General features: G+C 35.4%; 4 protein-coding genes across 5 annotated transcripts; 3 read left to right on the top strand and 1 right to left on the bottom strand.

The window, feature by feature from the left end:
- The first annotated feature begins 791 nt into the window (after window positions 1–791).
- Window positions 792–3,773, top strand: LOC110661080 (rac-like GTP-binding protein ARAC7). Its single transcript, XM_058129668.1, has 8 exons — window positions 792–1,133; window positions 1,438–1,525; window positions 1,678–1,787; window positions 2,108–2,171; window positions 2,272–2,336; window positions 2,441–2,506; window positions 2,627–2,733; window positions 3,400–3,773. The coding sequence occupies exons 1-8, from the start codon at window positions 1,035–1,037 to the stop codon at window positions 3,428–3,430; spliced, it is 630 nt and encodes a 209-aa protein (XP_057985651.1). The 5' UTR covers window positions 792–1,034; the 3' UTR covers window positions 3,431–3,773.
- A 916-nt stretch (window positions 3,774–4,689) lies between these two features.
- Window positions 4,690–7,085, top strand: LOC110661079 (cyclin-dependent kinase F-1). The gene is made up of 2 exons (XM_021819607.2): window positions 4,690–5,331; window positions 5,915–7,085. The coding sequence occupies exons 1-2, from the start codon at window positions 4,831–4,833 to the stop codon at window positions 6,833–6,835; spliced, it is 1,422 nt and encodes a 473-aa protein (XP_021675299.2). The 5' UTR covers window positions 4,690–4,830; the 3' UTR covers window positions 6,836–7,085.
- Window positions 7,086–7,284: 199 nt separating this feature from the next.
- LOC110661078 (probable plastidic glucose transporter 2) lies at window positions 7,285–15,008 on the bottom strand. 2 transcript variants are annotated; one of them, XM_021819605.2, is made up of 15 exons: window positions 14,720–15,008; window positions 14,458–14,526; window positions 13,887–13,995; window positions 13,388–13,499; window positions 13,207–13,274; window positions 12,978–13,110; window positions 12,180–12,279; window positions 11,957–12,069; window positions 11,778–11,871; window positions 11,168–11,321; window positions 10,371–10,514; window positions 10,217–10,290; window positions 9,149–9,237; window positions 7,916–8,030; window positions 7,285–7,835 (listed from the first exon to the last, which is right to left on the bottom strand). In XM_021819605.2, the coding sequence occupies exons 2-15, from the start codon at window positions 14,476–14,478 to the stop codon at window positions 7,653–7,655; spliced, it is 1,509 nt and encodes a 502-aa protein (XP_021675297.1). In that variant the 5' UTR covers window positions 14,479–14,526; window positions 14,720–15,008; the 3' UTR covers window positions 7,285–7,652. The 2 variants fall into 2 exon arrangements, with proteins under 2 accessions (XP_021675297.1, XP_057985650.1); XM_058129667.1 differs by lacking the exon at window positions 7,285–7,835 and having other exon boundaries at window positions 7,990–8,110; window positions 14,720–14,938.
- Window positions 15,009–17,100: 2,092 nt separating this feature from the next.
- On the top strand, window positions 17,101–22,586 carry LOC110661081 (uncharacterized). Its single transcript, XM_058129666.1, has 3 exons — window positions 17,101–17,411; window positions 20,937–21,240; window positions 21,771–22,586. The coding sequence occupies exons 1-3, from the start codon at window positions 17,216–17,218 to the stop codon at window positions 22,369–22,371; spliced, it is 1,101 nt and encodes a 366-aa protein (XP_057985649.1). The 5' UTR covers window positions 17,101–17,215; the 3' UTR covers window positions 22,372–22,586.
- The last annotated feature ends 1,919 nt before the right edge of the window (window positions 22,587–24,505 follow it).

Raw genomic sequence — 24,505 nt, 5'->3', positions numbered from 1 at the left:
TTTATTAGATAAAGATAAAAAGAGTATAAAATCAAAACAGCAGCTGAAATTAAAGAGTATAAAAAAAATTTGTATAAAATTATTAATAAAATTTAAAATAAATATGAATAATTTACAATATATATATATATATAATAATAATTATTAAATAAATTTAAATATAAATAAAATAATTTTTATGAATAATACTCATTCTGTTTTTATATCATTTAAGAAGATTAAGAATATAACATGAATTCAATGAGGTGGTGTTCAAATTTCATATTCATATTCTGATACGAATTTATAGAACATGAGTAATTGAAGTCTCTTATGGCATTTATTTATGCGTATGCAATTCATAATGATCATCTACCCACAGCAACAAATAATGAGAATTTTTTATTTATAAAAAAATAAATATTGAATTTTTTTTTTATTGAAGATGGACGCACACTGTTTAGTGACAGAATATTTGAATTTGATATGTTGTATATAAGTTCAAATGATACAGTCACCATCAAGGACGCCAATCTGTTTTTGTTAGATTTTGGATCATTTTTATCTGCATTTTCTTCAACATAAAGCAAATGACCAAAGCCATAGCCATAGCCATCGTTGCCGTTAGACTTAGAGATAGAGAGAGAGGGGCCCATTTTTTCTGCATTTCAAAAAATTTTTCTGTTGGATTTGAAATTTTATTGAGAGGGACGATAAAGGGCGGTGGCCCCCTCTCACTACAGACAAAGGACTTAGGACTTCTCTCTCTCTCGGTCTCTCTAAATATATATATATATATATTTTTTTTTTAAGGGGGCTGGTAGTTGTAGTGTATCACTTGGCTAATATTCTACATATGTAGACACTGTACTCCTCCTACTCCTTCTACTTCTTCTTCTTCTTCTTCTTCTTCTTTGCTTTCAACCTTTATCCTTCCAAGCATCTTCTTTTCCTCTAACTAAACTATTTTGGAGAGTTTTAATACACTCCCTGCTTGTCTTGCTTTAGCTAAAGAACCAATCTACTGTGGAAGTTGTGGGTTCTTCATCAAGAGGATGAGTGCTTCAAAGTTCATTAAATGTGTTACAGTTGGAGATGGAGCCGTTGGCAAGACCTGTATGCTTATTTGTTACACCAGCAACAAGTTCCCAACTGTAAGTCTTTCAAGAACGCACTACTTTCTCCATTTCTTGCGCTAATTTGTTACCCTTTTCTTTGCATTAGTGAATTTTTCTGGCAGTTTTCCATATGGGTTTCTCACCCACTCAAATGGATTATAAAATAGATAAATCTTTTAGTTGGTTTTGTATCTCTCTCTCTGAAAGGGCTTTCAATGAAAGACATTCAAGCTGTTCAGTCAGATTGTGCATTTTATTTGTACATTTAAGAGTATTAAGCAAGGGATTTCTTACCATATATTTGAAATCGACCTGTTTAATTTCATGTTTGTTCTTGCAGGATTATATACCTACAGTGTTTGACAATTTCAGTGCTAATGTGTCTGTGGATGGGAACATTGTCAATTTGGGACTTTGGGATACTGCAGGTACCTGGATTTTTTCATCCAAGCCAAAAAAAAAAAAAAAAATCTTTTGAAATTCAAATGCTGCTTGTGATGATTTTCAAAGTTTGGTCAGTGGTATTAGGTTTTGGTTGGTACCTAATTTATGACTAATAAGTACTTTTCTCTAATTAAAGGTCAGGAGGATTATAGCAGACTGAGGCCACTGAGTTACAGAGGTGCAGACATATTTGTTTTGGCTTTCTCATTAATTAGTAGGGCAAGTTATGAAAATGTTCTTAAGAAGGTACAGACTTTAATGCTGAAGTCTTTTCCCACTTCTAAATTTCCTGCCCTGCACCACTTTTTCCCTTTTTCTTCTTTCACTTTCCTTGCATAGTGTCTATTTTCAGATCATATTTGGAAAAGGCGTCTCATATTTTCTATTTGAAATTAAGGCCCTATATAGTTGTTCATTCTGCATTTCATTTTCTGGTCTTGAAGCTATAAAAATTTGAAAATTGGGTTGTTTTCTACAAGTGGATAGCTTTAATTTTTGAATCTACATATTAGATAGTTATACATCAGCAACTTAATTTTTTTTATTTTCATTCTGATTTTTCCCAGTGGATGCCTGAACTTCGTCGGTTTGCACCAAATGTTCCAATAGTTCTTGTTGGTACCAAATTAGGTAATGTATTTGGCAACTTAGAAGTGTTGTAGTTCTCATTGATGTATCTATATTGACAGTGTTGTACACTAAACGAACTTATATTCCATTATGTTAATAGATCTTCGTGAAGACAGGGGATATCTAGCTGATCATATGAGTTCTAATGTTATAACATCTGCACAAGTATGTATTGTTGGTATTTTTGCTACCATTATGAATTTAATTTTTTTGGAGAAATTGTGGCCTTGTAGTATAAAAATAGCTAAAAGTAAGCTTATAATAAATAGGGAGAGGAGCTGAGGAAACAGATTGGTGCAGCAGCATATATTGAATGTAGCTCCAAGACTCAACAGGTAGATTGCTTGGAAGAAAAAATTTTGAGCATCTTTTGTGTATCATCTTCAGGGTCCATGTTTATTTTCCTTTCTCTGAATGAATTGATGAATAGTACCAATGATTTTCTGTTTGTTCAGAATGTCAAAGCTATTTTTGATACTGCAATCAAGGTTGTCCTTCAACCTCCAAGGAGGAAAGAGATGGCAAGGAAGAAAAGGCGCCGCAGTGCTGGTCATGCAATTGCGTTAGTACTTTATTCTCTTATCTCTAAGTTGATATTTTCCACATCACTCAAGCGCATATCTGTTGTCTGTTAAAAGTAGAATCAGCTAGTGGCTGAATACTTGCTTTTAGCAGTGGCATATTTGCTTTTGAATTGGTTTTCACATCACTCTTCCGAAGCTTGAGTATGTTCTACTTGTGAAATGAAACTGAACTCTTGTGGATATCATGATTGATAATTTACAACAAATCCCAAGCCAGTGGGATCCTGTACAATATTAGTAATGGTCCTCCTCATGATTTAAACCATAGCCAACTTTAGGATGAGACAGAGAGAGAAGCTGGAAGGTTGAATCATAGCTGAGATGGAGCTTTGCCCAATTTAAAGTTAACCATTTTTTTTCCTGTTTTCTTCCTTACTCATCCACTCCCCCTTCTATGATACTTAGGCGTGCTACTCTGATATTGAAGACTAGACTAGTGGGAGGTTGCAATCCAATACACTTCAATATGTTACTGACTTGTTTTTTGGGTGAACTATGCTGTTCATTGTGGTGGCATGGTGATACCTCCATCATTAGAGTACCCATCACAGGATAATGTGGCTGCAAGTTTTCCTTGTGATGCAAGTTTCACCGCCTCCACCCTTCTAATTTCATATTTTGACAAGAGCCTTTATGAATTGCAGGAGCATCATGTGCGGACGTTGTGTTGCTTAGGGCACAGTGACAGCAGATGGATTAGCCTAGTCACCTACTTTTGACTGCATGGAACAGTTGTTTTGCAAATGACTTTGGATTTTCATGGAGTGTTGATTCCTGACAGCCGGTTACATGTTTAAATTTTTATGCTTTTGTTGGTATTGTAGCCTCAGTAACCAGGTCTGAACTATGAGAACGTAGTTGTCACCTTACAGACTGATTAGAAGCTCAGAGGGAATTGTTCATTCTCTCCTCTCCTGTACTTGTTCGTAAAGTAAATTGAGTTCCATTGTTGTATTTGGTAGAGTACAATACCCGTTTGCTGCTTGTTGCTAATGCAAAATTATGAATTCCTTGTCCACCTTTCCAGTCAGGTCGTCTTATTTCTCAGTATGGGGCTGGCAATCATATTGATGATTTTTAGTTCTTTTGTGAGACAAATCCTTCTCCTTTTAGCAATAAACAGTGCTTTAAGGTCCTATCATGCAAAATATTTCAGTTATTCAAAAGAAGTTCATGACATGATATTTTTTCCCAGGCAAGAAGTTATTGGCAGTTGTTCCCAAAAACAAGCAATGAAGAAGAACAAGACCCTCCATTTTGTGAATTCAAAACATGCTTAAAAAGCTTAGCAGATATCAGGAACTTCACTAAACTGAAGCCTGAACATGTTAAAATTCCTAATTGCTTTTAACTCTGATACCTAATTAAGGGCAGATGATGCCACCTTGGACTGCCTTCTGAATGTGAATCATGACAAGCTGGAACTGTTGATTAAAAACGAACCATTCTGTCAATTTTTAGAGAGACCATATCTGAGAAATGGCAAATAGATTGATGATAACGACAGGATTCCAAATTGGCAATTTCCCTTTTGTGCACTTTTTCTCCATCAAAGTTAAAAAACAAGTGGTAGAGCCAGAAGAAGAGTGGCTGGCAGCTGACTGCAACTATTCAATGTGATCATTATTTGCAAATTAAGGACAGAAGACTGTGAGTCTGTAAATTTACAGCGGACCATTAAGCTTTAATGAACTGTCAACTGCTGTGGAGCAAATCAATGTTCTCAGGACTGGCTTCTTTGCTTACGGGCCTACACATGGGTTTCACCCGAGTATTGCATGTGCTATGCGCCCATGCAATATGATGTTCAAAGGACCCATACCCACATGCTCCCTGAATCTAAATGCTGTGTTGACTGTTGACATTAACTTTAGTTGATTTTACAGGAGATTGATTTGATTTGAATATGTGATAGCAATTAAACATTCTAATTGGCTGACAAGGATTGTCTGTCTTGACTCAGTATATGGAAAAAAAATTTAATTTAATATAAAATAGATATATTTTAGTCGGAAAGGAGCAATAAAAATAAAAGTCCAGCGTCTAATACCACCACCACCACTGACCACCAGAGCATGGACAACCCATCGCCACCACCCCCCTCCAAGAGCTGGAGCATACACACCCGACCTGAAATCATCGCCAAGTACGAAATCCATGATCGAGTTGGGTCCGGTGCCTACTCCGACGTCTACAAGGCCCGTCGCCTCTCCGATAACGTCATCGTCGCCCTCAAAGAAATCCACGACTATCAGTCCGCCTTCCGCGAAATCGAGGTCTTAAAAATCCTCCAAAACTGCCCCAACATCGTCATTATGTACGAGTACTTTTGGAGGGAGGACGAGGACGCCGTGTTGGTTTTGGAGTTCTTGAGGACGGATTTGGTGGCGGTAGTTAAGGAGGGAAAGAAGAATGGAGGGGCCGGGGTAAGTGTCGGGGAGTTGAAGAGGTGGATGGTTCAGATATTGTGTGGAGTCGACGCCTGCCACAGGAATATGATCGTGCATCGGGATTTGAAACCTGGTAATTTGTTGATTTCTGATGATGGAGTTCTCAAGTTGGCTGATTTTGGCCAGGTAACGTTGGTTTATTATTTATTTGTATGAGGGAGATTATGCTATTTGTGTTTGGTGGTGCTGAATTGATCTAAGTAGCAGATGAAGTTTATGATTGAATTGACGTAGCATCCGATCGACCATCCATGGATTTTTTTTTTCTGAAATGACGATCCATAAATTATTATTCAAATGAAAATAGGAATTGTGATTGTTTATATACAAGCTCCAGAGGATTGCCAACAATGTTTTAATTGTGCCTCATTTTGTCAAGTTAAAGGAACGAGAATGATTATGTTTTGATCTTTGTTTATGTATATCATATGAAATATATAATATGAACAAAAAAAAAAGAGATTGAGAAAGTCTGAAGCTTTTATGTCAATCTAAATGTCAGCAAAACTGTGCAGGTTAGCTTAACTTGTTAACTGTATTAGACACAGATTTGAGTGTCAGCATTCTTGACATCGAGAATGTTTTTCATCTCTGTATTCATATTTCTTGGTGTTTGCATGAGATTGTGAGTATTGGTACACAGATGCTTCGAAGTGTTTTCTTTGTATTATTCGAGCAATGGAATGCTTAGTTTGATTCTTGTTTCCAGGCAAGGATGCTGATGGAGCCTGGTTCTGTTGCTACTGATGAGAATCCTCAGCCGTATGGAGAGAACCCAGTAGACCAGGAACAGGTTTTCCAACCAGCTGTGATTGTTCCTGAGATGGAGAACCCATCCCAAGAAGCACAGGGAGACGAAGGGCAGGGTGTCATAAGACGAGATGAATCATTTAGAGAGATCATTGAATTCAAGGCTCATGATTACTTGGAGGAAACAAGTATTTGGGATGGGGATACATCTTGTCTTGCAACAGGCACAGCAAGCGATATAGGAGATGATATCTTGCAGAGTTCTTATTCTTATGAGGTTGAGGAAGGTGATAGGAATGGCTCACTTACTTCATGTGTTGGAACTCGCTGGTTCAGGGCTCCTGAACTACTCTATGGATCCACAGACTATGGACTGGAGGTTGACCTGTGGTCATTGGGCTGCATTTTTGCTGAGCTTTTAACCCTTGAGCCCCTTTTCCCAGGGACATCTGATATAGATCAACTCAGCAGAATTTTCAATGTTTTGGGCAATTTAACAGAGGAAGTGTGGTCAGGATGTTGGAAACTTCCTGATTATGAAACAATTTCTTTTGCTAATATTGAAAATCCTATTGGTTTAGAAGCCTCCCTCCCTAACCATTCCCTTGATGAAGTCTCTCTAGTCGAGAAGCTGGTTTGTTATGACCCAGCTAACAGAGCTACAGCAATGGAACTGCTCCATGATGAGTACTTCGGCAAAGAGCCTCTTCCAGTCCCCATATCTGAGCTTCGTGTACCTTTGACAAATGGAGGGCAAAATGGGGATTCTCCTGGTGGATGGTATGACTACAACGATAGGGAATCTGATTCTGATTTTGATGAGTTTGGCCCTAAGGATATCACAACCACCAGTACTGGTTTTTCTCTACAGTTTTCCTGAGCTCAAAGACGATGAGGCCTGTTTTCTGTAGCTTGTGGAATTTCATAATTTAATTATACAATATATCTTGTCCCAAAATACCCTGGACCTTGTGTTCATGTTGAAGTAATACAAAAAAGTTTTTGCTCTTGGCAAATCTGTTTCAAAAGGATTTGTAATAATTCTGAGTGAAGGAAATGACATGAATGATCTGCTTGTTATCAGAAAGTAAATTATCATGTATTGCATTGCTCCCCAGTTCTTGCCTTTACTTTTTGTTTGTTCAATATAATGAAGGAATGTTTTGAATCCGTAATTTAGCCCATGCCATTTTGCCAGTGGATATTTCCAGAATAGTTGCACGGTACATGCGATTCTGTCTTAAATCACTAGTTGCAATTTTTAATTAAATAAAATTATTGCATTCCCACCTCACTCATATCATGACATTGCAAATTAGCAATGTCTCATTGGGAATAAGAAAGGAAAATTTATTAGAAGTCCGTGGTATAAATTCAAGGAGGGTACCTAGTCGTGGATCAAAAACCCAATTTCTATATATTTGCCTACATGAGTGAATGCCTGTCCAGTAGAACTCCATAAAAAGCACTCGGCTGCTCAACAGAGTTGATCACAAACAAGCCACTGCTCAAGCTTATCATTCTTACTCTACTTTCTGATTCCTCAGCATATGAAGATGTTCTGCAATTGAGATTGATGCTTAAAGCTGCTCTAAGCCAGTTTCTTCCCCTGGGATGCTGCATATGAACGCTTTCCACAAACTTCATTCCCCCGGTGTATAATTCGCCAAGGGACATATTCAAAAGAGAAGAAATCTCTATTCTTGGGGGAGAAGAGCTATCTCGATTTCTTGGAGTGATTTTCCTTTCGTTTCCATAACATTCCTTTTCACAAAAGCTACCGCAATCATGCAAAATGTGGCAAATATAGTGTACAAGAGCTGTGGTCCAAGTTGCTCCAGCAATGGCAAAAATAGCAGGCCAACAAAGAAATTGATCACCTGAAATTGATTTTGACTTGTCATTCACAAGAGATGGACAAATGAAGGAATACCGGGAGCCAAAAGGCAAAAGAGTTTACCCAGTGCACTGACATACAGATTGCCATAGCTTTTGCCCTGATTCGACTGGGGAAAATCTCTGGTAGGAGTAGACCTGGAACTGGACCAGCTCCTAAAGCAAATGTGAAGACAAACCTGCACAGAGGTTCTCAGTTTATGCGTTCACATTCTGACATTGTAAATTCAGAAATCTACACTTTGACATCTGTTGCCCCCTGCTAACATCTTATATCAGTTTAATTTTGAGTTTTTCTAAGTGGCTGCCAAAAAGAATCAAGTATGATAATTTTCCAGTCAAAGACCTATCCAATTCATTGATCCCCTTGTAATTAGATTTACAGAGCTCCAACAAGAAGAGCAACTCTTGGATGCGATGGCTAGCAATGAGCGCGACTAGCAATCGATCATCATTATAAGAGTTAATTCATGCATCTATCTAGTTTATATTTTTGGGCAAGGATCATTCATTTAGGACAAAAGAAAAATGAACAAATTACATTACAAGGGAAAACTTCTACGAAAAAAAAGAAAAAAGAGTCATCATGCTACAACCTAGCTTTTTTTCACTCGGCATCCCTCAATTTTGAGGGTTGTTTTATAATTGTCCCTTAACTTCAATTTGTATCATAAAAATACTCAAATTTCAATTTAGTACCACCCGAAATCCTTCCGACCAAATTCTGTTGAGTACTTCAGTCAAAAGCTGACCTGGACATACCTTAGACAACAAAAAAAAAATATCTCTTTGCCTCCAGAGAGAACAGTATCTCTCCCTCATCTCCTATAGATAAATCATTTCTCTCAATTTTTTTCTCTCATCACATACTGTTCTCTCTAGGTGGTAGAGAGAGATATATTTTATTGTGTCAATATCCATATTAGCTTATTGTGTATAATGTCCATGTTAGCTTCTATTCGAAGTATCTAATGAAATCTGACTAGAGGGATTTTGAGTAGCATTAAATTGAAGTTTAACTATTTTTGTGATAAAATTAAAATTAAGGGATGATAATGAAATAATTTCAAAATTGAATGACGATGGGTGAAATTAAGCCCTGCAGCCCTAGGGTATCCTTTGGTGGGTTGGCTAAAAATGAATCTGCACATGATTAGCAACCAGCAGCCTACATAGTACATGCAAGTTGCACTTAACAGCAGCAGGAGCCAGTCGTTATATTTTAATATGATATGTATTACAAGAAATAACATAATATAATTTATCTTTAACGGTTACAAGAAAAAACAATACTCACATAAGCATGCCACCAACAGACAGGTACAAAGCTCCAGATCCTGACACATAAGAACTTGCTCCAGCAACTTGAAAGCCCATGGATACCGCCTGCATGGAGAAAACGCACCATATAAAGATAAGGCTTCTAAGATGATCATGGATTCATAGGCTACATTGATTTCACATGAAAGATAAAATTACAGAGGAACAGCCAATTGCAATAGGAGCAACAATCGTTGAGGTTCCCTATACACATATTTATTGACACGTATCTATACAAAAATTGTGTCACTAAAACTATTTATCCAAAATTTTCTAGTTTTGATTCTGATGTCAAAGTTTCAAAATGTGAAGGTTTCTCTTTCTTAAAAATCAAATCCTTACTCTGGACAGATTTAATCCACCAATACAGTGACTTATCATGCTCCACAATAAATGGCCAAATGACATAAGAAAGCCAAACTTTTTTGTGAATTTGTGATTTAATTCAATTCTTTTAATTTTGATAATTTAAGCCCAATTGTTAAAATTAATGGCAATTTTATCTAAATGATCAAATTGATCAAAATTGAAATTAAAAAAAATAATATTTTACAAAAATTAAAGAAGAAATTTAATGATCAAGACAGGAACAAGAGAGAGAAAAAAATAAATTAAAAAAATGATGAATAAAATATTATCTTTAGTTTCAAGTTTGACTAATTTGGTTAGTTGCACAACAATCAATTATAGCAATTGAGCCTAAATTGTCAAAATTAAAAGATTTAAATTAAATGCAAATTCGCACAAAAGTTTGGCTTTTTAGTATAATTAGGTCACAAGTTGCATAGATTATATTAGAACTTGTGAGGTAAGGATGCTGGGAAGTGTGGAGAAGGCCACAGGAAACTGCAGCGATGATGAAATAATGTTGCAGGAAAGCATGGTGCTACTGTGTGATTCAAATGACGTACTTTATGTTCCGTTGCGGATAAAGTAGGTTTTTCCTTTTGCACTCCAGATGTTTTCCGTTACACAAGCAGCTAGATATTCATAAAGGCAACACTATTTACACATGAAACTTCCCATGGAAACGATTAAAACCTACCATTCCAAAGAAGCTCCCCAGAAGCAACACTTTCCTTCCTAGTTTATCCATCAACACCATTGCGGCAACAGATGCTGGAGGCAATTAAGATCATGGGTCAAGAGAAAATTTGCAAAAACCAGAATTGCACAAGAAAGTTGGTGCTATGTTATACCTGATAGATTTGCAAGTCCGACAAAGACATTTGCTAGGTCTGAAGGTACTCCCGCACTTTTAAACACAGTTGAAGAGAAATAAAACACAGCATTTATACCAGATAGCTGTTGTAAAGCAAATAGGGTTGATCCAATAAAAACAACTGCAAAAGGAACACGTAAATAACAAAGCCTAACAGACAAAAGGAAAGAAAAGTAGAAAACGAGGAAGTGACTGCCCAACAAAACGCTAAACAAACACACAATGCTATCAGTAGGTAAACATCCATTGGGTTGGTTCAATTCAGTTTGAAAAGTTATTAAACCAAATAAACTAAATTTAATAGGAGCTTCCTTTCAAAAAAAATTAATAGGAGGGTAGATTGAATCAAACTGAATAGCCCGCCGGGCGGTGGGGTTGGGAGGAAATCAAACTGAACAAATTTGGTTCGTATTTTTGGACAAATTGAAGTAGTTCAGTTCATCAGTCTCGGACCTTTTTTTTTTTTTTTTTTTACTTATTTTTGATGACCTTTTTTGCAAATTGGGAGGCATAAAATATTTTCAATCTCTAAATTACAAAACATAACATTTAAAAAAAAAATAAATTTCGTTTTTCTGAAAATTTTCTTTCAATAACCAACCTGAATTGGGTACACCAAACTTTTATATTTTTCAAATCAACTAGAATTACAAAATAAATCGAAGTGAATTTTCAAATTGAGACGGTTGACGGTTCAATTCAAAATTTTAGTACAAACTGAATAGTACTCACCTATACGGTAAGAATACACCCATAAAGTAAAGGAGTATGTACCTCTAAAATGGCGACCATAAAACAATTCGGAGAGCTTCACAGTGTCTGTGTCATCCCCTCTGTCTAATTTGGATAACTCGTGCATTGCAAATTTGACATGTGCTCCGCCTAAAAGCTTCTCAAATTCAATTTCAGCTTCAGTGCTTCTTCCTTGCTGTCTCATACAAATAAAAAGCTATAATCATCCATCTTCAACATAAGCACCAGTAAAACAACAGATATTGTCCTCTTGTGGATTTCAAATCATACAATAATAGATGTTGTACTTTGCAGTAAGTTTTTGTGAGAATAATTGTTTTATTATGATTAAGGCCAGGAAGTTATCAGAATATAGCAATGCAAAAGATTGCTGAAAAATCTAAAAGATAAATATTGAGCATCAACCCAGTCAGAATGCAAGGGAGGGAGGGAGGTCATTGGGAAAAAAAATAAATAAATAAAACTGTAGCAAATAAGAACAAATTCCATGGAAAAAAAGGGATGAGAAAGTGTACAGCCTCAGTAATTAATTCAGTTGATTTTTTTCTTGATATGATAAGACAATTTCTCTTTTTCATAACCAACATAAGTAATGTACACTAATTGGCAAAAAAAATTAATGGAACCAAACCTTGTATAGCCAATGTGGAGACTCTGCACAGAACCCCATGGCAAGTGCAAGTATTCCAGCAGGAATTGCAGATACCCAGAAACAGATGCGCCACCTGATCATATTTCAAATTGTGTGCTTGAAAGTTTAAATACTGAATGTAAAGCAATGACAGTGGGTTATAAAGCAGCATATCTTACCAGCCTGCAATTTCTCCGACAGGGATTCCAATGAACAGAGCCCCCATAAGTCCAATACAGTTTGCAATCTGGATGCAGCTTCCATAAGTGCCCCTTATAAAAGCAGGAGAAACCTGCTCACACCAACAAGGTTAACCCAAATAAAAAGTTTGAACATTTTCTACAGTGACACAAAGAAAGATCATTTAGTGCTCATTCCAATGCAAGCAAATCAATTCGGTACCTCTGTCACATAAAGAGATGCTACAGGGGGACCAACACCCAGTCCGATCCCTACTAATAACCTTCCAAAAAGCATACCAGCCAAAGTTGTTGCTGTTGCACTGAAAATGCATGTCATTCCAGATGTCAACATAAACTCAGATTTTAAAGCAGAAATGTAAAATAGACAAGATGCATAGTAAGGACTAATCTGTATGCTATAATGAAAATAGAGAAGAAATGAATGATTATGCAAATTAAAAGATTCTGTAAGAATAACAATTTACAGCATATTACCCATTTGTGATCTCAAACAGGTAAAGCAGTCTGATATAGTTTGAACAGGTTACAGGTATGGTTATGAACAGATAACTACAACTCAACTCAACTCAACTAAGCCTTTATCCAAAAAATTTGGGTATGGATTCGCTTTCTCCACTCTGAACGATTTTGGGTTAAATCCTCAGAAATATGTAATGCTTCTAGGTCATGTTGTACTACTCTTCTCCAAGTCAATTTAGGTCTACCCATTTTTTTCTTTCACACCTTTTTTTTATTCATTTGTGTCCTTGAGAGTCTGCTTTTGGTTGTGTGTTAGTTTATGCATCAAGTTGTTTACGAATAGTTGCAAAACACCCATGTCTGGGACTGTAAGCTTACTTATAGTTTTTATCAATGAAGTTCTTTGGGTTTATCCAAGAATAACATTCTAGAGTAGAATAGTAACTTGGAACCTGAGTTAGAAATTGACTACCATAGCACAAAGGAAATGCAATAAAATGGTGTGCATAAGATTTGCATCAAGCAGCAGGAATATTACCTTACAGAAGCACCAATAACCATGGGCAAAGCACACAACTGAAAAGCCCGACGGCGCCCAAACCCATCCGCAATCCATCCACTAAACAGGGATCCAATTAAGGCACCACCCAAACATGTGCTAACCACCAGGCCTTCAGTTAAAATTAACTATTAGTTGGAGATTTCAATCAAACAAAGGACATCAGATTATACGAAAAGCCGAAATGGAAAGCAACATCATGTGTCACCTTCTGCCAAGGTATTTCCATTGAATCCAAGATCCAATGAGATGCTTTCAAGTGGTTCATTTACAACACTGTACAAAAGCAAATATCCAAATCATTACATCGCCATATACCAAAAATGAAACCAAGGGTGATAGGTAAAAAAGAAAAACTGCAAAACATAAGCCCAAGTTAGTGCACAAACCCAATATGGTAGCCAAATAAGAAGGATGTTATGGTTGCCACCAGTATATGTGGAAAAGAAAGCCTCCATGAAGGATTCGAAGCTTCTGGATCCTGATCATTCTGTACAAGAGCTAAACCAACATACAATGGAATCAAGCTCAAATGTCATCTCAAAAAGATTTGTTCAAATTTGAAAAATCAAAGAAAAGCCACACACACAACTGCAAATATTTTAAAAAAGGAAATTAGGTAGAACAGAAACCCAAAATTGATAATGCCAAAAGAAGAAAATTACGCATCAAACTTGAGATTTGTCATTGCTTTAGATTATTTTTCAGATCAAATACTAAAAACCACACAATCCGCTGGTGGAAAGTGCTCAGATAACCACAATGGAAGCTATGGACTATAGTTGATAATAAAAATTCAGACGATTCTATAAGCATAGCTATAAAGAAAAATGCGTGAAAAAATGAACCAAAACATCAACATTGGATACTATAGCAGATGGATTTCACCTGAATTATCTTCTACATCAACTATATTTGTATAATCTCTTGACGGCATTCGTTTGTACATTGAGTTTGCCTCACGCTGTCGTCCCCACATGCCCAAAAAGCAGCAAGCCTACACTCCAAATCACCAAATTTAGCGGTTTTAGGGTAATACTATCACAGTATGCATTCCAATTCATTACCAAGTAACATCAAATTTCTTTTGCATCAATGCGTCCTGCATTTTCCATTGTATATAATGACCTTGCTCTAATTGTTAATTATTAAAAAATCCTAGAAACAATACTGTCCAGACCAATGTTATTAGAAGTTTTTATTTCTAATATATGCCAATTTTATTAACTTTTTTCCACTAGTTAAACCTTCCCATGAAAGCCCTGAAATCTGGTAGCTAAAAAAGTTCAGAAGAGAAAAGGATCTAAAACTGGAAAATTTTAATTTCTATTTACTTAGTACCAAAACAAAACAGAACCACATCTATGGTTCTTCATAATTAAAGCCAACTCCACATAAATCCATGCAAACTTTCAATAAAAACCAAATCAGAAAATGCACCAAATTATCCAAAACAAACCGTGCGAAGAGGCTGCAGCATCCAATCAATTATTGGTGTACAGCAACAAGGAAAGCAGAATTGATAAACCTGAGAGAAAAATTAAACGAAAAAGAAAATTAGGGGAAGAAAAAAAGAGCGTAATCCGTTTAGTTTTTTTAACATCCAAAGAATAAAAATCAAACGAATCCTCATGATATCCAAAGCAAAACAGCAGAAGATATTAACACCAAAATAAGCATTCCTTCATTCACAAAACTTATCAAAATAACAAAACTAATACCTCGATTACGTTTCGACGATCCAGCCAAATACTTTATTGTTCTTTTTCTCTTTCTTTTTTTCACAGGACGAACCTTCCCGAGAAAGATTTTGAAGCAAGCTTAATTATATGCAGGAGACAAGGAAGTAGCTATGCGCGCTATCGTGCGCCGGGGCGGCGGTTTACTTGTAAATTTTAAAAATAATTAGTGAGAAAACAGAACAACAGCTAAAAGCATCACCGTAAAGCGTATTTTCTACAGAGAAAAACACTGGACCTCTTCATTGACGCGAAACGACAAAACTAAGCACGGCTCCAATTTTTAATTATCATTAATAAATTAAATAAATAATTTGGAAAAGTAAACAAAATTGGTGTGGGAGTGGTGTCTCCGTCGCGTCGCACGGGCACGAGAATCCAGAATTCGAATTTGTGGTGACAGGTGTCGTGTCGTAATTGGCTCTTGGAGTAGAGCCAATTACAGCTTGACTTGTTTTTCGAATGTGCGTTGGGTTGGGTTGGGTTGGGTTGGGCTGGGTTGGGTTGGGCTGGGTTGGGTATTAAGCGTGTTTTGGACTTCTGAGGTGACAGCAATTTGCGGTGCTCCTGATGCCAGGTGGTAGAGTTTCTGGGAGCACACAAGATAAATCTTTTCTCTGACGGCTGATAATAATAGCCGACATTATTAAATCGAGGCGGAGATTGACTCACCGATATATAATATTTATTAGATATTTTGTTAATTATATTAAATTATTTTAATATAAAAATAAACTGAATTTATATTAATTTGAAAATAATAAAATAAAAATATATAATTTAGAGAGCTTTGTGACATTAATTAATTTTAAGGTGCAAGGGGTGACTTAATCATTTATTGTCCGACAGTATTTTGTTGCGCTGAAAGATGTCCAGATCTGCACTCCTCTAGATGCTCACACTATTGTGTTAATATTGGTTGTCGTTTTTGCCCTTGCTCTCTGCTCAAATTACGATGCGTGGCTGTAACAGACAATGGACACGCGTAGAAAGCTAAAAGCATCGAACCGTGAATTATATTTATTTTCTTTGTCGATTTAATAATTAGCTATTGAAGCACATGCTCAATTAATTTAATAATTTTTTTATTAAATTTTTATTTACAAAATTTGAGCTCATTTCATATATAATTTTAAATGTATTTTCTATTTTTAACTCTATTTTAAAATTTAATTATAATTAAAAAAATATTTAATTCAATTTTATTTTATTTTTTTTCTCGTAAATAAACAGAATTTAACATACTTATTTTCTTAAAATTAAAAATCGAATTAAATTATTGTATCAAAAAATTTAATTGAATTTCTGAATTTATTCAATTCAGTTAATTTTTTTCGATTTGGATCTGTTCGCTCCCACTCAATAATTATTTAATAAGTATAAGCTATTTGAGATTAAGCTCTGTGTTTCCAGGACACAGTTCCTCACAATTCGCTTACAAGTCTCTGCTCCTTTAAGCTCTGACACGTGATGAAGCCATTAGGACCATCGCCATTAACAACAGCCTGAAACAATTTCTTACTTGAAGACTTCTAAAGCGCAAAAGCGTTGAGAGTTGATTGCGGCCTTTATTTTGTTAGTTAATGTTGTTGTTGGTTTTATTCTTGTTGTAATTGTTAGATTTATTGGATAATTGTAATTATTGAAATTTATTATTAATTTGATCTTATTGAATTTGTTCTTGGCGTAAAATTAAATTATGTTTAATTATTAATTTTGTTCTAATTATAATAAAACAATGGAAAGGGACAGGAAGGAAAGTATAACTACAGGGGAAGGGAGAAACAATGGAAACACGTGGGGAGTGGGGAGAGTGAGAAAGAGATACGAGAGAATTTAATGTGATTCAATTCCATTTTAATTCAATTTAAAGGTTTGATTTTTTTTTTTTCTGTTATATTTATAAAAATTTATATAAAAATGAATGTATTTATTATTAAATTAAATTATTACATATAAATTTATATATTTTATATATATTTTTTAATTAATTATATATATATTATTATAAATATTTAATTTAATAATAATTAAAATTTTTTTATATAAATTTCAACTAATATTAGGTGTATTTTTTTTTTAATTTTTAATTTTTTTAAAAAAACTTGATTTGGTCCCGAAACCGAACTGATATTTTTAAATTGTAATCCAATTTGAGGTTTATTTCGATCGATTTACTTTGGACTGGGTTCTAACCGAACCACGGCCGGCCTGGCTGATAGGAAATATTTATAATTATGGCAAGATAAGGGGAGGAAAGTGTAAATTTCAATATTCTTACAAGCTGACGTGTGACAGTGCAGTGAAAGTATCAGGGACTTATCTGTAAAAATGGGATAGCATTTTTTTCGCAACCGTAATTTCTTCATTTCCCTCCCTCATTCCCCCTCCACCAAAAAATAAAACAAAAAAATCTGAGGCGACGTTAGGGTTTATATAGCTCGCTCTAACTAAGGACATAGGTAAAGCAACAGGAAGATGGGTTCGAGAGACAAGGACCAAACGACATCGCATCATCAGCCCCTCCTTAGCAGCCTTGTCGTACGCCCTTCTGTCAGCGACGGCGGAGATGGTGGCGGGGGCGGCCGCGCTGGTGGCAGCGACTACGAGCCCGGCGAGGTCCGCCGTGAGCATCCCCCCTATTCTCGTCCTGATCGATACGCTGATGATCCTGGTTCGTTAATCATTCCTTTATTCATCTGGATCTTTTTTTTTTATTTTTTTTTTCTCTCCTTGCCTCCTAATGTTTTAATTGATAGAATTAAATATGAAGCTTAGGTTTACTTCGTTACATTTAAATGTTTGGATGAGTGCTTGAAACCCTAAAGCGAAGTTGTCGAGTTCTAGGTGGCATGTTGATTGTGGATGATTAATTAGCTTATTAAATAATATATGAATTATGTATATCGTGTGTATAGATTTCCAAAGCCAGTTTCAGCCCTAGAATTATTTAATACGTTCCTGATAAACGTTGTTAGGGAAGGCGCAAGAGATTGTTGTTTGCTTTTTTGTAGTTGAAATTTTTGATTTGCAGTTTTAGGTCACGTGGGCAATTTCTTACCCGATTATCATGTAAACCTGGAGGTTTGGAGTATCGATTAATTGATTTGAGAAAGAAATGTTGTCTATTCTTGTGTTAATGGTATTTAAGTTATAAGATTGCGTCATACATAATGAAATGGGTTATGGCCGTTTGTTTCTGTTGTTAAATATGCAATTTGGTTTGTAGTTTTTTGAGGTAGATATTGCAGCTAATGTTTAACAGTTTGGATGGTGCAAGTGAAGAAGGTTTTTGGGTCATGCGGTGCTAACACATTTCGTAGTAGTGAAATTTCCCATGGCTGTCATTTAATTATTTATTGTCAATGTTGTTATTACTTTTTTTTTTTTTTTAATTCATGTACTTAGTTTTGAGGAAAATTTCAGAACGATAGTGGAATACTGAGTTCATAATTCTATGTTAAGCCTTTAATGTTCTTGTTCTAAACAATGTATTTTGTATAGTTTGTAATTTAGTGTGGGAAAATATAGGATGCAATGCATTATAATTTTTGGCATGTTTCATGGAAGTGAAGAAGGTTTTTGGGTCATGCGTTGCTAACACATTTTGTAGTAGTGAAATTTCCCATGGCTGTTATTTAATTATTTATTGTCAATGTTGTTATTACTTTTTTTTTTTTTTTAATTCATGTACTTAGTTTTGAGGAAAATTTCAGAACGATGGTGGAATACTGAGTTCATAATTCTATGTTAAGCCTTTAATGTTCTTGTTCTAAACAATGTATTTTGTATAGTTTGTAATTTAGTGTGGGAAAATATAGGATGCAATGCATTATAATTTTTGGCATGTTTCATGGATGCCTTTTAAATTTATATAATTTTGGAATAAAATGGAGATGGTAAATATTGCAAAGAGAGGCTTGCATGTTCCAGTTTGACATGATTGAATAATTTGGTTTGATATTTATTTCAAACCAAACTAAACTGTTTATGCATAAGAATCAAATTAAAGCAAATTGAAATATTACTGTTTGTTTAGTTTCTAATATGATTTAATGTTGCCTTGAATGTTGAAGCTTCCATGGCCTGCTATACATTTTAGGTTAAGAAATGGTTCGCATGGCACTTTATGATTAATAGTTTCTATCTTCCTTGTTTTGATAAATTCAATTGTTGACCAATTTTTCTGTATCTCTACTGATTCAGGTCTATAATCACATTAAGTAGGCTTATAGGGACTGTCATATTGTCCAGTGCATTTGTTCTAGTTATACAACAAATAGGTTATGTGACATTTTCTTTTTGTTGTATCCATTGCTTTGCATGTCAAACATCTGGATCTACCTGCACTTATTAGTGTCGAATTGCAAATAAATTTTGCTGTTGTCTGTTACAGCTTTGAATGTTGCCTGCAAGAACTTGGGTCTTGAGGAAGGCATGTTGGTGTGAGTGCCGTCTTGGATCATGGTCTCTGGGTTTTCTATCATATTATGGTTAATATGGTTTTGGGTATTGTCATCTATCAATATTGTGAATGGTGTAGGCATCTCATTTTTGTTGTGAAGCCATTTCAATGTGTATGGTTTGGATGTTGTAGGAATGCAAAGCCATTTCCATTTGTATTGGTTTGGAATGGTGTGGGATAACTGAATATGGCATCAGCTTCAGCAGTATGTGGGGTTCTTAATTTTAAAGTGCCTAAATTGCATTTTATGAGGAATTTGCTCTTAAGGATGCTGAGATGATGGCAAGGAAACATGGGTTGAGGGGTTGAGGGTGACATCTTGTCCATCATAATTATGTCAGGATGGAATGTTGGTTTTAAGCAACAATGAGGCTGCTACATTTGGGGTCCAATGGCTGTATTTAAGTGCTGCTGGCTCAACATTTCTGGTTCCTGGCATTCTGTCATGGGATATATGTTTGTTAATGGAAGTCCTCGATATTGAACTTCCTGGCAACTGATAAACTCTAGCAGCTACTTGGATTTATGGATTGGATATCCTTTTGGGAATTGGGACTAGGCTGGCGTTTTTGTTTTTTAGTTTTCTCTGTCATTTGTATGGTTTGGGATGATTTGATTGGTTATGGGGTTTTAAGTGCATAAAAATCATGGACTTCTCTTAGTGAGTAACTTTTCTAGCTTCTGTTAGGCTCCTTAGATTTATTGTTAATTTTTGTGTAATGGGTAGCAAACTAGTTTGGGGAGTTGATGCTTGTCTCTTAAACTCTTTGATGATGGTTCCGGTGGGGCAGTGCTTCCCTTTTCTTTCATGGACTTTTAAATCATGGTCAAGCATAACTGGTGGCGGATTGGAAAATGACAAATAATACCTTTCGGATCGGGCATGCCATTACATCTCCAGGCTCTCTTGCTGTTTTGCACATCATGGTTTGTGGTGGAGATTATAGGATTATGTTCTTTTGGAATGTCTGGTTGGAACCTTTTAAACTTGCTGAGATGGTTTTTGAGAATAAGTGGACAAATTTGTAGCTGGTTCATTTTCAAATTGTTTGGCTACTGTGAAACTGTGGTGGGTCTTCTGTTGATGGTTTGTCCTGCATATGATTTCTATTGTTAGTTTCATTGATCCTGTTTGAAGGCGTGTTTTGACTAAAGTTCTTGGAACAAACTTGTGCTTGGGTTAATGATCTCTATGGGTGTCTGTAAGCTAGGACAATATCGATCTGTTTTTATCTTCAGGCTGTAGATATTGAAAAATATTCTATCTCATTGCTGCCAATGTGTCTTATTATGAAGTTATGGCTACTCCAGATTCATTAATTTGGGACTGGTAGTTCAGTACATAGGTTAGATAGGGCATCATTAAGCATGTAATGGTTGACTCATTAATGTAGAAACAATGGACTTGTTTTGTTCTCATAAATGGTGAGGTCAAGTAACCTTGGTTTAGCTGGCACTGCTCCAGTTGTGTTTATTGATAATGCGGACAATCAGTCTTGAAAGGTAAGCAACAAGGGCAGTTATGATGTGAATGCCACACTAATATTCTCTTTTTCTGGAACCTTTTATGAGGAGGTATCCCGAGTAATGATTAATGTCCAGTTTTATTAAACTGGTCATTTCACAGTTCTTGGTTCTAAAATTATGGATAGCATTACTACTTTGTATTAACAAAGTTTCTCCCTTCTATTATTGGGTTTTGCTCATCTTTAGATTTCACTGGCTTTTTTCCAGGATATAGAATACATGCAGGTTCTGGTTCGCCTGCACGTCATAGGGATGCAGATCACCGGTACAGTTCTGATTTTGATCATTCAGGGGGTCTACCTCGAGGTCGTGGATTTGGTGGCGGGAGAGATCCTGGTAGATTTCGAGATTCTTCACCCCCTTATGCTCGAGGAAGGGTTGGTGGCAGACCACCTGGTAGAGGTTTTGAGGGGCCTGGATTTGGTCCGGGGCCTTTTAGAGGGGAGGGCATCAGTAGGAATAATCCCAATATACGCCCAAGAGAAGGAGATTGGATTTGCTCTGATAACTTGTAAGTTCTAATACCCATTCTTATGACCCTTATTTGGGAAGATATTTTTGGTTATAATTTTTGATGCTGCGCATGTTGAAAAGCTGATGAACTGTCTCTCTCTCTCTCTCTCTCTCTCTCTCTCTCTCTCTCTCTCTCTCTCTCTATATATATATATATATTAATCCTCCATTAAATTTTCTTGGTCACTAGGAGCCTTTCTCTTGAATGTTTCCCATATGCAATTGTACTAGATCTTAACATTTAGTTTAAATTTATATAAGAATTAGAGTTTGCTTTTTCTTTGTCTTTAAGAGCAATTTTCTCGATGTTTCTCCCTTGCAATTGTACTAGGTCTTAACATTGAGTTTGAATTTATTTTAGAATTAGAGTTTGCTATGTGATTATGTCCCATCGCTGCAGAGTAGACTGATAAAACATAAGTTTTTACAATTTGATTTTATTTTTATTATTTTCTAATACTTGTGTAAGATAAAATCATCTAATATAGCATTCTTCTTAAAATCTCATGTACTTCTACCATGTCTCAGATGTGGCAACCTGAACTTTGCAAGGAGAGAGTATTGTAACAACTGTAAGAGGCCTCGATATGGACATGGGGGAAGTCCTCGGAGGGGATATCCTGGCCCTCCACCACCACAACCCCCTCCTAGACGCTTCCCTGGTCCTCCATTGGATATTTCCCCTGGCAGGACTATGAATGGCTATAGGTCTCCTCCTCGTGGCTGGGCCAGAGATGGCCCTAGAGATTTCGGGCCTGGTGGTCCTCCTCCTCCCAGACACGGAGGCAGGTTTTCTGATCATGACATTCGGAGAGGTCGGCCTGATTATCCTGATGATGACTACCGGGGAAGGAACAAATTTGATAGGCCAATGCCAGTGGATTGGGGTCATAGAGACCGAGGAAGGGATAACTTTTTTAATGATAGAAAAGGGTTTGAGAGGCGGTTACCTTCTCCACCTCTGCCGCCACCGCCGCCACCACTACCACTTCCTCATCAACGTGGTCGATGGGGGCGGGATGTGAGAGAGAGGAGCAGATCTCCAATTAGGGGTGGCCCACCAGCAAAAGACTATGGACGAGATGATCGACGTGGTATGGGACGAGACAGGATGGGAGATGTGTATTAGTGGAGTTAGCAAGGGTTGGACCTTGCATGAGTATGTGGGTACAGTAGGCATGTTCTGTCATTTGTGTGGTGAGAAAAGATTCTATGACAGCTTTTCTGAACTGATTAATGTACACATGTTAGGACTTGATTTATTGCTTCAACTTTTCATTCCCTTCAACGTGTATGATGATTGTGAGATTTGGAGCAGCTTTAAAGCCCCTTTCATTTTGAGAAGATGCACTATTTTTTTCCCACAAATTTTTAGCACTGTTGACGGAAGAAATTGTAGTTATAATCTTTTTGATCAGTTTGCAGAATGTCCAAAATAGGTGGAGGGAATGCTTACTAATACATCAACACCTATTCACCAGTATTGCTGCATGCATTGTTGTGAAATGAAATTCAGCTTAGAGTTTTAGAATCGAATGATAGTTGACGTGTGCTTGCTAGTCGAAGTTTCAGCTGTAGCACAGTGGCAGGGAGCTTAATTCATTATGATGAATGAATAATGATTTTTTTTTTAAAATATTTATGGTCAGATGTATTTCTGGTTTAGTTTTCCAGCGCAGATAAGTCTCTTTTTAAGAGTAATTTTAAGGGTATAATTTCCTATATCAATTTATAGAATTGAATTTTGATTGATAAGAAATGGAGATTTCACTCTTATTAACTAAACTAAGCTTGTTTGGTAAGGAATAATGAACATGAATATTTGAGGAGTTGGCATTGTGAGTAGGATCTAGCGATTTTTAATCCTCGGGTATTGATGGAGAGTTGGGTCGACGGTAGAGTTAGGTCCACCTCTTCTCCCATACCTTTCCATATGGAACCAGTTGACTGAAGGGGGAGATAGCGGGAATGAAGAAGCTTTTGCGATATTATCCTCTTTAAAAAAAAATGCCATTGGGGATTTGTCGGATCTGGTTGGCCTTTATGCATTGTTCAATTATTTCAAACTTTTCCCACTTTACGATTTATAGCAATTATTCATCAGATATTTATCTATTGTTAATCATACTTATAATCCAAATTGGGATACCACAAACTCGTGGTCATACTAAAATCGTGGGAACTCATGATATTGATAGTCATTTTTTGAGATTTTTTTTTTTAATTTATTTAGCTTTCATTAAAATTTGTATTTAAAATTTTATAAATTTAGAAACAAGTAAATTACAATTTATTAGTATAGTCATGTGAGAATAAAATAGGATGCGACAATATTTAAGATTTTTAAAATGAATTGTGACATGTTTCAAAACTCAGCATACCTGGATATTGATCGATATATAATTATACAAATTTCCCAGACAAAAATTTATTTAAATCCTTAAAATTATGTTCAATAATCACTTAAATTTTAAAATGCTTCTAGGTTTAATTAAACCTTTAATATTTAAAAAAAAACTAAATTAAGTGTTTTAAATTTTAAAAAATAAATCAAATAAACACTTGAAATAAAAAAAAAAGTCTTTTAATTTTTAAAAATAGATAAGAAAGACTGAATTATAATTTATTTCTAATATAAATTCAATCAAAGCTATACACGAATATCTTTTGATATACAGGTTTTCATCAAATATCTTCTATTACATGGGTCCTTATCGGCAAATTTGTGCATCTAATTTGTAACATTTCAATGAATATTTGCTAATTTTAGATCAAATTTGTAAGTTGTTATTTATCAAATAGTTGAAGAAGTTTTTCTATAAAAATTATGACAAATAATAATTTAACATTTTACTTTCGAGATTCGAGATGTAGCATATACTCATTTAAGATGTAGCAGATATTTATCAGTTTGTTGTAAATCAAATACATATGATGACCTTTTGCATTATGATGTATTCAGTAGATATTCATGCATGGCCTTGATGATAAATTATAATTAAATTTTTTTTATATATATATTTTAAAAATTAAAAAATTTATTTACTTTTAAAATACTAAATAAATTTATTTAATTTATTTTTTAAATTTTAAATGACTTATTCTTTTTTTAAAATTTAAAAGATTTATTTAACTCGAAGCATTTTAAAAATTTATATCACTATTAATTTTTAAGTGCCAAACACCCTTTGCATATTTTTTTAATAAAAAAGTGAATTTCATAAAAACATTTTTTAATAAAACTAAATTTAAAATAAAATAAA

The sequence above is a fragment of the Hevea brasiliensis genome, chromosome 11 (genome assembly GCF_030052815.1).
Source record: "Hevea brasiliensis isolate MT/VB/25A 57/8 chromosome 11, ASM3005281v1, whole genome shotgun sequence".
In the NCBI taxonomy this organism is placed as follows: domain Eukaryota; kingdom Viridiplantae; phylum Streptophyta; class Magnoliopsida; order Malpighiales; family Euphorbiaceae; genus Hevea; species Hevea brasiliensis.
This window is presented reverse-complemented; position numbering and strand designations above follow the sequence as displayed.